We start from the raw sequence: 13,578 nt of genomic DNA on the forward strand, positions 1-13,578 counted from the left end.
GTGTCCCTAGCAGGGGCGGCTCCAGGCCCCAGCACGCCAAGCGCGTGCTTGGGGAGGCATGCCGCGGGGGGCATTCTGCCGGTCGCCGGGAGGGCGGCCAGCAGCTCCAGTGGACCTCCCGCAGGCGTCCCTGCGGAGGGTCCGCTGGGCCCGCGGCTTCGGTGGAGCATCCGCAGGCATGCGTGCGGGAGGTCCACCGGAGCCACGGGACCAGCGACCGGCAGAGCACCCCCTGTGGCATGCCGCCGTGCTTGGGGCAGCGAAATGGCTAGAGCTGCCCCTGGTCCCTAGCCTCTGTTTGCGAGAAGCTGGGAATGGGTGACGGGATGGATCACTTGATGATTCCCTGTTCTGTTCATTCCCTCTGGGGCACCTGGCATTGGCCACTGTCAGAGGACAGGACAGGACACTGGGCTAGATGGACCTTTGGTCTGACCCAATGTGGCCGTTCTTATGTTCTTATTAAAAAACTACATAATCCATCTGGCCAAGTCATAGCAATCCAACAGCCAAGCTGTGGTAGATTCCATCTTAGGCTCCATCTCTCTCTGACCTCTTAGTCAGTCCCAGGAGAGAAAGCCAGTTTCTTCCTGCAGTCCACTCTTTATCCCCTACAGGTCAACCCCCAGTCCTTTGTCTCCAGGCTGGGCCATGCTGAGCTCTCAGCCCTACTTACCGGAGCTTCCCGCTATTAAGTGTCAATTGTTCAGTTGTTGGGGCTTCCAGAGTCCCTATGGACCCGCTGTTGAATTGGATCAGTTTCAACCAATTCCTTAATGACTCTATTCATTGCAGCAAAGCGGCACCTACCCCTCATGTCCTATGGTGCTTCCACGAGCAGACTTCACCCTGTTTTCCCCACTGGGTAGCAATGCAAAGGTCAGAGGGAAACTGAGGCAAGTGTAGGCTTCATAAAACTATTACAGACATTTTCCACTTCATCACACCTTTCCTGCTTGAGTGCACCTGTATGAAGCGCTACTGTTCACTCCAGCAGGATCCCATAGGGAAGTCCACAGTGGCCTCAGAATGCACATGATCCTCAAGATTTGGAGGGGAAGGCAGTTGGATAACACCAGGATGGGTGAAGAGCAAAAACCTGAACAGAACAGATCATTGGCACTTATGCAGTCCCCAGTCCATTCTCGGCGCTGAAACCAGCACAGCAGGAATCAAAGCTTGTAGCCGGACTCGGGGGTTGGCACCAGGCTCAATAATCAGCTTCCCTAACAGCTGGAGGTTCAAATCAGGACTGTAACTGAGGTGGTCAGTAACATCCACAGATGGTTTCATTTGTCAGCATCTAACCCACACTTCTGTAAGCAAGGCGGGCAGCTGGCCCTCCTGAATCCCCATCAGTAAAGGGCCCATCATCTCTGCTGGCTTTAGACAGCCATGAAAGACTCCACTGCAAGTCTGAGAACGTGGAACTGGGGAGAACCAGCTGTATAGACAGTGCATTTCTTCTCTCTGCCTGATGCAGTTCCCAGGGAAGCCGTCAGCTCCAACTCAGACTGCCCTCTGAGAAGTAGGTTTACAATTCCTTGCTGCTCTGACTATGCTGCATGTTACCCAGCCTGGCCCCAGCTCCAGGCAGCACTGCTGTTCTGGATTGGGCAGATGCAATGGCAGAGGTGCACAAAAAACTCTGCTTTGGCCACCACTATGGCTTAGGGATGCAGTGACTTGCACTGACTAGAGCGACTGAGACTTCCTCCACCAGCATCCAGCTTGTGTATCTGGCCCACCCCCAGCTATCCTGCTGCCTGGGGTGCACTCACACTGCTCCAGGATATAGAATTGCCTCTCAGCAACACAGATATGTGCAGGGTGCTCAGGTTTGTCTACTGCTGACTGAGAGCAAGAGAGGGGGAAAGGGTGAGGGCTTCAGTGTGACATGACCTGCAACCTGGCAGGCTGTATATCCAAGGGGTGCACTTTCCGCACTAAACTGAACTCTGGGAAAACAGAAAAGTGGGTCTGGAAACTCCATAAATCCCTTTTGCTGGGATTCAAAAGTGGGGACCTAGAGGTGGGGCCTGGGATTGGAAGATTGGGAGCTAGGGGAGGCCCAGTAAAGCCGACATTCTGGGCTTCATCCATCAGACTTAGATCCGACACGAACACCCGAGAAGCCCCATGGGGGTGGAGTGGGAAGGGGGGGTGTTTTTACAGGGCTCTGTTCCCGTCAGAGCTGCCTTTGAGAGTCTGTCCCCCCGGGCTCCCTCACCCAGGGTTAAATACCACGCCCTTCATGCAGCCCTAGCCTCAGACCCAGGGAGCAGACAGGTTCTTCCTCAGGCCGGTGGGTGAGACCCAGGCATTTCCGTGATCTTTCCTGTTCACGGAGCATTTGGTGCGAGTGTGAGCTGCCATCCCTCTGACTCCCAAGGGCAGAGGTGCAGCCACCCCCTCCTCTCCGCCATGCCCATGTGGCTCCGCCGGACTGATGGACCCAGCGACAGGACACCCTGCTGGGTAAGTCGCTCTGCAGCCTCTGCTCTGGGCTCTATCACTCACTGAAACCCAGGGATGAAGGAGCCAGTCCCAGCCCCTTCCCCATGGGGCTGTCAGTCAGTGATCCTGCTGCTTCTGCTGCATGGAAAGAAAGGGTCAGAGAGTCACTGATTACTGGGGTGCTGGGGAAAGTCTCCCTCAGTGATGGGGGTGGGGAAGAGGACAGCTCCAGCCAGGCGTCTCTCTCACTGTCTCACCCTGTGTATTGGGGCGGGGAAATTCTGGACAGGCATCTCCCTCAGCAACACTGAGAGAATGACACAGGGGCTGGAGTCCAGCAGGGCATCTCCCCGAGTCCTGGGCACGCAGCTGGCCTGCACCAAAGAAGAGCCACTTTGACAGGTTCGGTAGGGAAGTGTCTTGGCAGGTGGAACATTGCAGAGCAAAGTGATTCCCAGCTACGTAGGCACAGACCTGCTGTGAAGTCCATGGTGGCAGAGGCTTCACATGGAAGGGCAGCTGCTCTCTCCAAACACAGGGGGTGAATTCACCCCTGAGCAGATGGTCAGCCCAAGGCCTAGGCAGAATTTCCCTTTCACAAAGGTGCTGGGTGCTCTGGGTAACTCTGAAACTTGAGGAAAGTGACCTGCCAGCACAGACAGTTCTGCAAAGCCTGTGAATGGGCAGCTAGAGCCAGAGCTGGGCTGGAGAGGAACTTGCTCAAGAGAAGCAGAGAGAGTTACCCTGCCATTCAGTGCATTCTGCTCCCCTGAAACTGCCATCTACCCTGCAACTGGTGCTGGGTTTCTCCTTTTGGGGTGAGAGGAGGAGCAGGGAGAAGGGGAGAAAAAAAAGAGAGGGGGAAATTAAATGTGGAAAAACTCCAGTCAACTTCCAGAATAAGAATTTTAAACAGAAGAGTGAGGAAATTCAAAACACTGAGTTCCATTAATACAGCCCCGTTGTATACAGTAAAGGAGTAACAAACTATGGTAATACATAGAGGATGCCTTTTAGTTTCATTGTATGCGCCCTTGTTATGAGAAAAGTTGAGTAGGAGCATTCCCCTTCCAGTCATTCTGGATCCCTCTCATGTTCCCTCTCCTGTAAACCAAGTAATCCCAATCTTTCAGACTCTCTTTACATGAAAGTCTTTCCAGACTCAGCCATTTTATCAGTCTCTTAAGTCCCTTAGTTCTGCTTTACCCCTTTTGAGATGACGATGACCAGAACGGAGCATCGCCTCCTGGGGATACGTGCCATCAATTTGTAGAATGTATGCCACCCATCTTCAGTACTATTCTCTAACCTTTTGTTAAATCTGAATCTATATTTGCTTTTACTGCTGCACAGTAAGCAGATGTTTGCATTGACCTGGCCACAATATCTATTTCTTTTTGCTAATTTGATTATAGTTAAATTAGAATCTAGAAATGCATCTAGGAAGTTCAGCGTGGAAGTAAACTGAATAGCTTCTATCATCAAGTTGCTCCATCGCTTAGCTTTGTAATATCTCCCCAGAAGGGACCATTAGATCATGTTATATGACTTCCTATATATCAGAGGCCATTACATTTAATCCACTTACCCTGGTATTGAGCCTAATTACTTGGGTTTGGCTAAAACATATACTCCAGGAAGGCATCCAGTCTTGATCTGAAGACATCACAAGATGGAGAATCTACCACTTCCCTTCGGAGTTTGTTCCAATGGTTAATCACCTTCACCATTAAACATTTGTGCCTTATTTCTAATTGGAATTTGTCTGACTTCAGCTTTCAGCCATTTGTTCTTGTTATGTCGTTCTCTGCTAGATTAAACTGCCCTTTATTTTCTCCCTGTGAAAGATATTTATGCAGTGTAAGCAAGTCACCTCTGAGTCTCTTCCTAGATAAACTAAGCATCCTGAGCTCTAAGTATCTCAACATTAGACAGTTTCCCCAGCCTGTAAATCACTTTTGTGGCTGTTTACTGTACCTTCTCCAATTTTTCAACATTCTTTTTAAAATGTGGATGCCAGAACAGGACACAGAATTCCAATAGCGCTCTCCCTAATGCCGTACACAGGGGGTAAAAAATTACCTCTCTGCTTCTACTCACTACTCCCATTTGTACATCCGAGGAGCACTTTAGCTCTTTTTGCCACAGCATAGCACTGAGAGCTCCTATTGAGTTTTTGTCCTTTATGATGCATAAATCGTTTTCAGGATACAGTCCTCCATTATGTAGGTACAGCCTGCATTTCTTGTTCCTAGATCCATAGAAGAATGTGACCATGAGGACAAGACAGAGGAAGAAACCAGCTAGTATGGTGAAATCGAGTTGAATAACAGGATTTTCTGCACTGGGAAAAGAGGAGGCAGAAGATGGCATGACAAGGAAGAAAAGAAAGGAGGCCAGTCCCTGCAGAGGAGAAGAGATTCATAGATTCATAGACTCTAGGACTGGAAGAGACCTCGAGAGGTCATCGAGTCTAGTCCCTTACCCTCATGGCAGGACCAAATACTGTCTAGACCATCCCTGATAGACATTTATCTAACCTACTCTTAAATATCTCCAGAGATGGAGATTCTGCAATCTCCCTAGGTAGTTTATTCCAGTGTTTAACCACCCTGACAGTTAGGAACTTTTTCCTAATGTCCAACCTACACCTCCCTTGCTGCAGTTTAAGCCCATTGCTTCTTGTTCTATCCTTAGAGGCTAAGGTGAACAAGTTTTCTCCCTCCTCTTTATGACACCCTTTTAGATACCTGAAAACTGCTATCATGGCCCCTCTCAGTCTTCTCTTTTCCAGACTAAACAAACCCAATTCTTTCAGCCTTCCTTCATAGGTCATGTTCTCTAGACCTTTAATCATTCTTGTTGCTCTTCTCTGGACCCTCTCCAATTTCTCCTCATCTTTCTTCAAATGTGGTGCCCAGAACTGGACACAATACTCTAGCTGAGGCCTGACCAGCACAGAGTAGAGCGGAAGAATGACTTCCCGTGTCTTGCTCACAACACACCTGTTAATGCATCCCAGAATCACGTTTGCTTTTTTTGCAACAGCATCACACTGTTGACTCATATTTAGCTTGTGGTCCACTATAACCCCTAGATTCCTTTCCGCCGTACTCCTTCCTAAACAGTCTCTTCCCATTCTTTATGTGTGAAACTGATTGTTCCTTCCTAAGTGGAGCACTTTGCATTTGTCTTTATTAAACTTCATCCTGTTTACCTCAGACCATTTCTCCAATTTGTCCAGATCATTTTGAATTATGACCCTGTCCTCTAAAGCAGTTGCAATCCCTCCCAGTTTGGTATCATCTGCAAACTTAATAAGCATATTTTCTATGCCAACATCTAAGTCGTTGATGAATATATTGAACAGAGCCGGTCCCAAAACAGAGCCCTGCGGAACCCCACTTGTTATACCTTTCCAGCAGGATTGGGAACCATTAATAACTACTCTCTGAGTATGGTTATCCAGCCAGTTATGCACCCACCTTATAGTAGCCCCATCTAAATTGTATTTGCCTAGTTTATCGATAAGAATATCGTGCGAGACCGTATCAAATGCCTTACTAAAGTCTAGGTATACCACATCCACCGCTTCTCCCTTATCCACAAGACTCGTTATCCTATCAAAGAAAGCTATCAGATGGGTTTGACAGGATTTGTTCTTTAAAAATCCATGCTGGCTATTCCCTATCACCTTACCACCTTCCAAGTGTTTGCAGATGATTTCCTTAATTACTTGCTCCATTATCTTCCCTGGCACAGAAGTTAAACTAACTGGTCTGTAGTTTCCTGGGTTGTTTTTATTTTCCTTTTTATAGATGGGCACTATATTTGCCCTTTTCCAGTCTTCTGGAATCTCTCTCATCTCCCATGATTTTCCAAAGATAATAGCTAGAGGCTCAGATACCTCCTCTATTAGCTCCTTGAGTATTCTAGGCCCTGGTGACTTGCAGGCATCTAACTTTTTAAAGTGATTTTTAACTTGTTCTTTTTTTATTTTATCATCTAAACCTACCCCCTTCCCATTAGCATTCACTATGTCAGGCATTCCTTCAGACTTCTCGGTGAAGACCGAAACAAAGAAGTCATTAAGCATCTCTGCCATTTCCAAGTTTCCTGTTACTGTTTCTCCCTCCTCACTGTGCCGTGGGCCTACCCTGTCCTTGGTCTTCCTCTTGCTTCTAATGTATTGATTAAAAAGTCTTGTTTCCCTTTATTCCTGTAGTTCGTTTGAGCTCATTTTGTGCCTTTGCCTTTCTAATCTTGCCCCTGCATTCCTGTGTTGTTTGCCTATATTCATCCTTTGTAATCTGACCTAGTTTCCATTTTTTTTATATGACTCCTTTTTATTTTTTAGATCATGCAAGATCTCGTGGTTAAGCCAAGCTGGTCTTTTGCCACATTTTCTATCTTTCCTACCCAGCGGAATAGCTTGCTTTTGGGCCCTTAATAGTGTCCCTTTGAAAAACTGCCAACTCTCCTCAGTTGTTTTTCCCCTCAGTCTGGATTCCCATGGGACCTTACCTATCAGCTCTCTGAGCTTACCAAAATCTGCCTTCCTGAAATCCATTGTCTCTATTTTGCCGTACTCCCTTCTACCCTTCCTTAAAATTACAAACTCTATGATTTCATGATCACTTTCACACAAGCTGCCTTCTACTTTCAAATTCTCAATGAGTTCCTCCCTATTTGTTAAAATCAAGTCTAGAACAGCTTCCCCCCAGTAGCTTTTTCCACCTTCTGAAATAAAAAGTTGTCTGCAATGCAGTCCAAGAACTTATTGGATAGTCTGTGCCCCGCGGTGTTATTTTCCCAACATATATCTGGATAGTTGAAGTCTCCCATCACCACCAAATCTTGGGCTTTGGATGATTTTGTTAGTTGTTTAAAAAAAGCCTCATCCACCTCTTCCACCTGGTTAGGTGGCCTGTAGTAGACTCCTAGCATGACATCACCCTTGTCTTTTACCCCTTTTAGCCTAACCCAGAGACTCTCCACACTTCCGTCTCCTATGTCCATCTCCACTTCAGTCCAAGTGTGTACATTTTTAATATATAAGGCAACACCTCCTCCCTTTTTCCATATGATGGACATAGCCAGGGACCACAGCCTAAGGAAAAATGAGGATGATTTAAATGGGACCACAAGAGAGAACAGAAGACTGATTTATACCAGCACCAGGGAGAAACAGGTCTATGTGATTGGAGACCTCATACTCAGAAGAATGGACAGGCCAGTCATCAGACAAGAGCATGCTATCCACCAGGAGCAAGAATACAAGATGTAGACGTGAGGCTGAAAAGGATCTCAGTAGGACTGGAGAAAAAAAATCCACTGATTCTGCAACATGTTGGGACAAATGACACTGCTAGATTCCCACTGGCATAGCTCAAGGATGACTATGGTTAAGATGTTTAAAGAAGTGGAAACTCAGGTGATCTTTAGCAGAATACTTCTGGTCCCTAGTGAAGGAGGGCAAAAGCGTGACAAGATAATGAAGATCAATGGATGGCTCAAGGATTGGAGCTACAAGGAAGGTTTTGGGATGATCAATCATTGGGAGGCATTAACAGAAAAGACTCTTCTCAGCTGATGGGCTCCACTTGAGTACCTGGGGTATTTGCCTTCTGGATTCAAGGCTGGAATGATGACTAAGAAGGACTTTAAATTGGGAGATGAAGGAAGAAAGATGGGAGAGACTCAGGAAGTCTTCATGCCTGGCTTAAATATGCAAGACGAGAGAAAATCAGCTAAATGAAGATTTAGTAAGGGAATAATGGAACTCCACAAGGTAAGAGTATGGACAGCAAGAAAGAAAGTACAAATATTGATTGGAATAGTGATCAGGCAGGTGGTACAGTTAGTGAAAGGATTATACCTAGTCCAACTAGAAAACTGGATGAAGTCCCAGGGAAACAACTGAAATGTTAGTACATGAACGCAAGGAGTCCAGGCAATAAAATGGAGGAACTGAAACTACTGGTGCAGAAGATTGAACCAGATATTATAGGGATTACTGAAACGGGGTGGAATAGCACTCATGACTGGAATACAGATATTCAAGGGTATGTGCTGTTTAGGAAAGAGAGGAATAAAAGGTAAAGGTGGTGGGGTAGTGTTGTACTTCAACAAAGTGGTGAACTGTAAGAAGTGATGGAATGGACAAAAACACTCTGTGGCAGGATTGTAAAAGAGGTCCTGTTAAGATAAAATAATGTTAGGGGTCTGCTATTGACACCCAGGGTCAGTCTTAGATATGGCTAGAAATCTCTATTATTACAGAGATAATTACTACCAGGAATTGGGTCATAAAGGGAGACTAACTTCCCAGATATAGACTGGAGAATAAATACTACCCATACTAGTAGGACCCACTTATTCCTGGATGTGATAGATGACAGTTTACTACAAAACTGCCACTTAACCAACAAGGGAGGATACCAAAACCAAGTGTAAAATTGTAAGTATTAAGGATATCCTAGAAGAGCCCATCCTAGGAAATGAAGGATAATCAAAGCCAGGTCATCAATGTTTTTAGAGTCACGGCTTCCCAGGATAGAGTCCCCCATCCTTTAAATAGGTCCTACGTTCTTTGTTCCCAGGTGTATACATTTAGCCATATTAAAAACACGTTTGCTTGTGCCCAGCATGGCTCTAACTGGACCTGACCGTCCCTTCACCCTCAGCTGGGACATCCAGACAGACCATGGGGAATTACAGGCCAGTCACCCTCACTTCAGTATCCAGAAAGATAATGGAGCAAATAATCATGTCATCAGTTTAAAAACACCTAGAAGATAATAAGGTGATAAGTAGCAGTCAGCCTGGATTTGTCAAAAACAAACCATGTCAAACCAACCTAATAGCTTTCTTTGGCAGGGTAGCAAGCCTTGCGGATGGGGGAAAGCAGTAGATGTGGTATATCTTGACTTCAGTAAAGCTTTTGATACTGTCTCGCATGACCGTCTCAAACAAACTAGGGAAATACAGTTTTAGATTATGGCATAGATAGTACACTTATAAAGTTTACAGATGATACCCAGCTGAAAGGGGTTGGAAATGCTTCAGAGGATAGGACTAAAATTCAAAGTGATCTGGAGAAATGGTCTGTAGTAAATAGGATGAAATTCAATAAGGACAAACACAGAGTACTCCATTTAGAAAGAAACAATCAATCAGTTGCACACATACAAAATGGGAAACGGCTGCCTAGGAAGGAGTACTGCAGAAAGGGATCTGGGGGTCATAGTGGATTCCAAGATAAATGCGTGTTAGTGTAACACTGCTAAAAAAAAAAAAGTGAACATAATTCTGAGATGTATCACCAGGAGCGTTATAAGCAAGACACGAGAAATAATTCTTCCACTCTACTCCACGCTGATACGGCCTCAACTGAAGTATTGTGGCCAGTTCTGGGCACCACATTTCAGGAAAGATTTGGACAAATTGGAGAAAGTCCAGAGGAAAGCAAGAAAAATGATTAAAGGTTTAGAAAACATGACCTAGGAGGGAAGATTGAAAGAACTGAGTTTATTTAGTGTGGAGAAGAGAAGACTGAAAGGGAACATAACAATTTTCAAGTACATAAAAGGTTGTTACAAGGAGGAGCGAGAAGAATTATTCTTGTTAACCTCAGAGGATAGGACAAGAAGCAATGGGCTTAAACTGCAGCAAGGGAGGTTTAGGTTGGACATTTTGAAAAACTTCCTGTCAGGGTAGTAAAGCACTGGAACAAATTGTTTAACATGTTCTTAAACACCACCAATGATGGAGATTCCACAGCCTCCGTAGGCAAACCCCAGTCAGAAATGGTCTAGTTATTACGTAGTCCTGCCATGAGTGCAGAGGATTGGATTATGTGACCCACTGAGATCCCTTCCAGTCCCACACTTCTCTGATTCTCTGACAAGGGATCTGCCCCTATAAGGACTCCCCACCACCAGGAAATCAGCTGTTCCCAAGGGCCAGAGAGGGTACGCTCTGTCTCCCTAAGGGGGACCCCCAAGAAAGGCCTAGGTTAAGAGTCAAGAGAGGCACACACTTTTACACTTCTGGCTTAGGTATCCTCTTTTGGGCAGAGACACTAAGCTGGGGTGTGGGGGAGAGGTAGATACGCTGGAGGGTAGGAATAAGGTCCAGAGTGACCTAGACAAATTGGAGGACTGGGCCAAAAGAAATCTGATGAGATTCAACAAGGACAAGTGCAGAGTCCTGCACTTAGGAAGGAAGAATCTTATGCATTGCTACAGGCTGGGGACTGAGTGGCTAGGCAGCAGTTCTGCAAAAAAGGACCTGGGGATTACAGTGGATGAGAAGCTGGATATGAGTCAACAGTGTGCCCTTGTTGCCAAGTATGCTAATGGCATATTAGGCTGTATTAGTAGGAGCATTGCCAGCAGATCAAGGGATGTGATCATTCCCCTCTATTGGTGAGGCCCCACCTGGAGTATTGCGTCCAGTTTTGGTCCCCCCACTACAGAAAGGATGTGGACAAATTGGAGAGAGTCAGCAGAGGGCAACAAAAATGATTAGGGGGCTGGGGCACATGACTTATGAGGAGAGGCTGAGGGAACTGGGGCTATTTAGTCTGCAGAAGAGAAGAGTAAGGGGAGGATTTGATAGCAGCCTTCAACTACCTGAAGAGGTTTCAGAGTAGCAGCCGTGTTAGTCTGTATCCGCAAAAAGAACAGGAGTACTTGTGGCACCTCAAAGACTAACAAATTTATTTGTTACCTGAAGAGGGGTTCCAAAGAGGATGGAGCTCGGCTGTTCTCAGTGGTGGCAGATGACACAACAAGGAGCAATGGTCTCAAGTTGCAGTGGGGGAGGTCTAGGTTGGATATTAGGAAACACTATTTCACTTGGAGGATGGTGAAGCACTGGAATGGGTTCCCTAGTGAGGTCGTAGAATCTCCATCCTTAGAGGTTTTTAAGGCCCAGCTTGACAAAGCCCTGGCTGGGATGATTTAGTTGAGGTTGGTCCTGCTTTGAGCACGGGGGATTGGACTATGACCTCTTGAGCTCATAGAATATGATTCTCTCTCTCACCTGACCAGGATTTTCCAAGGCTGCACAGTTCCCTGCCTGTACTGTGAATTCCCCAGCAAGTCTACCTAAGTAGGCCAGCATTTATTTTGCTTTCTCTCCAAAAACTATGAACAGTGTAATTACCCAGTTATTTAAAAAATTACCACACAGTCCTTTATGAGCAGCACATTTATTGTTAATGTGAAAGCATTAGAGAAAACACAAACAATAAAAGTTCCAATATGCATGCTAATAAGCTTACCAGAAGTCACCCATGAGTGTGACATGGCCTTTGTAGGCCAAAATTCTTCCAACCCTTCCCAGAAAAGTTTGGGGCCCCCCTTGGTGAGAATGTTCTCTCCATTAGCTGATCAGGAAGATCGTACTGAGCCTGAGTTTTAACTGACTATTTATCCAAAAGTCCTTTCTTTTTTTGGTCTCTGGAGAATCCAAATTGAACCAATATATGTGAGCATCTCCAGGAGGTGATACAACCTGAGTGAATTGGCCTAATCGCCTCCCCTCCCACCCACTGTTCTTTGTTCTGGGAGGGCTGCAGTCACCTTCTCTCATGAAATTACAGATGTCTGGCCTGCAATGATACATATACTTAATACAGTAAGATCTCCCAATGATACTGCAGGAAACTGCCAGACCTTTCACAACATGATCCTCTCCTAGTCAGACTTACACACACAAGGGACAACAGGTAGCATCTTGAGCTCTAAGTTTCCATCTTTTCTGCATGTGAAATCACAGACTCATTGCTGGAAGGAGGTGGTTTAGCTCTGAATTCCTGACTCTCACTCTCTCTTCTCTTCCCAGTCCCTCCCCCCACAGACAAACTTTACCAGCTCCATGGAACAGGAGAATCAGACACAGGTGACAGAGTTCATCTTCCTGGGCTTCTCCAGCCTTCTCCATGGCCAGGCCTTCCTCTTCCTGGTGTTCCTGGTGATCTACCTCGTCACCCTGGTGGGGAATTCCATGATATTCACCCTCATCCAGCTGGATTCCCATCTTCACAGCCCCATGTACTTTTTACTCAGCCACTTATCCTGCTTGGATATTTGCTTCTCATCAGTCACAGTCCCCAAGATCCTGGTGAACTTCCTGCGTGAGCAGGAGACCATCTCCTACTGTGCGTGCATGGCCCAGATGTTCTTCCTGATGTCATGCGCGGGAGCCGAGTGTGCACTCCTAGCCGTCATGGCCTATGACCGGTATGCAGCCATCTGCAACCCCCTGCGCTACACTGACATCATGAGCCGGAGGGTGTGCGTCCCACTCGCCATGGGATCCTGGCTCTGGGGTCTCTTGGACTCAACCATACACACCTTCATGGCCTCCAGCTTATCCTTCTGTGGCGCCAACCAGCTTCACCACATCTTCTGTGATGTCCCTCCCCTGCTGAAGATCGCCTGCAGTGACACCTATGTCAATGAGGTCACACTCCATCTGGCTAGTATCTTCATGGGCCTGAGCCCGTTTCTGCTCATCGTCATCTCCTACCTCTACATCCTGGCAGCCATCCTCAGGATCCGCTCCAACACGGGAAGGCACAAGGCCTTCTCCACCTGCGCCGCACACCTGATCGTGGTCACCATATACTTTGGGATGGCCAACCTCAACTACAATCGCCCCAGCGCAGGCTACTCCGTGGGGGAGGACACCCTGGTCTCCACGCTGTACTGCATTGTCACCCCCATGCTGAACCCCCTCATCTACAGCCTCCGCAACCAGGAAGTGAAGGGAGCCCTGAGGAAGGCTCTGGGGAGCCAGAGGAGGGAATATGCTTCCCCAGGCAGGCAGTGAGGTACAGGCTGAGGTGAGAGCTGGGGGGTGACTCCTGCTCTGCTCTGACTGTAATGGCTCCTCACACTTCCAAGAGAAATGTTTTATTTTATATTTATGTTAAAGAAAACCTCTTTTCTTTAGAATAAGTTAGCTGCTCCTTGATGATGCAGTCTGGGGGGTGCAGGATTTATGTCTCTGTCATCTGCCTGGCACAGTGGGCTTCAGTCCCTGGTGGGGCCCATACACACTGCTGCAATAATAAATAATCATCTTCTCTGCTGTTTGAATCTTCTTTCT

The 13,578-nt window shown here is 46.7% G+C and overlaps 1 protein-coding gene across 1 annotated transcript; it reads left to right on the plus strand.

The window, feature by feature from the left end:
• Positions 1 to 12,315: 12,315 nt before the first annotated feature.
• Positions 12,316 to 13,299, plus strand: LOC120381036 (olfactory receptor 5V1-like). Its single transcript, XM_039499101.1, has one exon. It carries the CDS (start codon positions 12,343 to 12,345, stop codon positions 13,297 to 13,299), a length of 957 nt encoding a protein of 318 aa, XP_039355035.1. The 5' UTR covers positions 12,316 to 12,342.
• Positions 13,300 to 13,578: the final 279 nt, after the last annotated feature.

The sequence above is a fragment of the Mauremys reevesii genome, linkage group 1, assembly GCF_016161935.1.
Source record: "Mauremys reevesii isolate NIE-2019 linkage group 1, ASM1616193v1, whole genome shotgun sequence".
In the NCBI taxonomy this organism is placed as follows: Eukaryota; Metazoa; Chordata; order Testudines; family Geoemydidae; genus Mauremys; species Mauremys reevesii.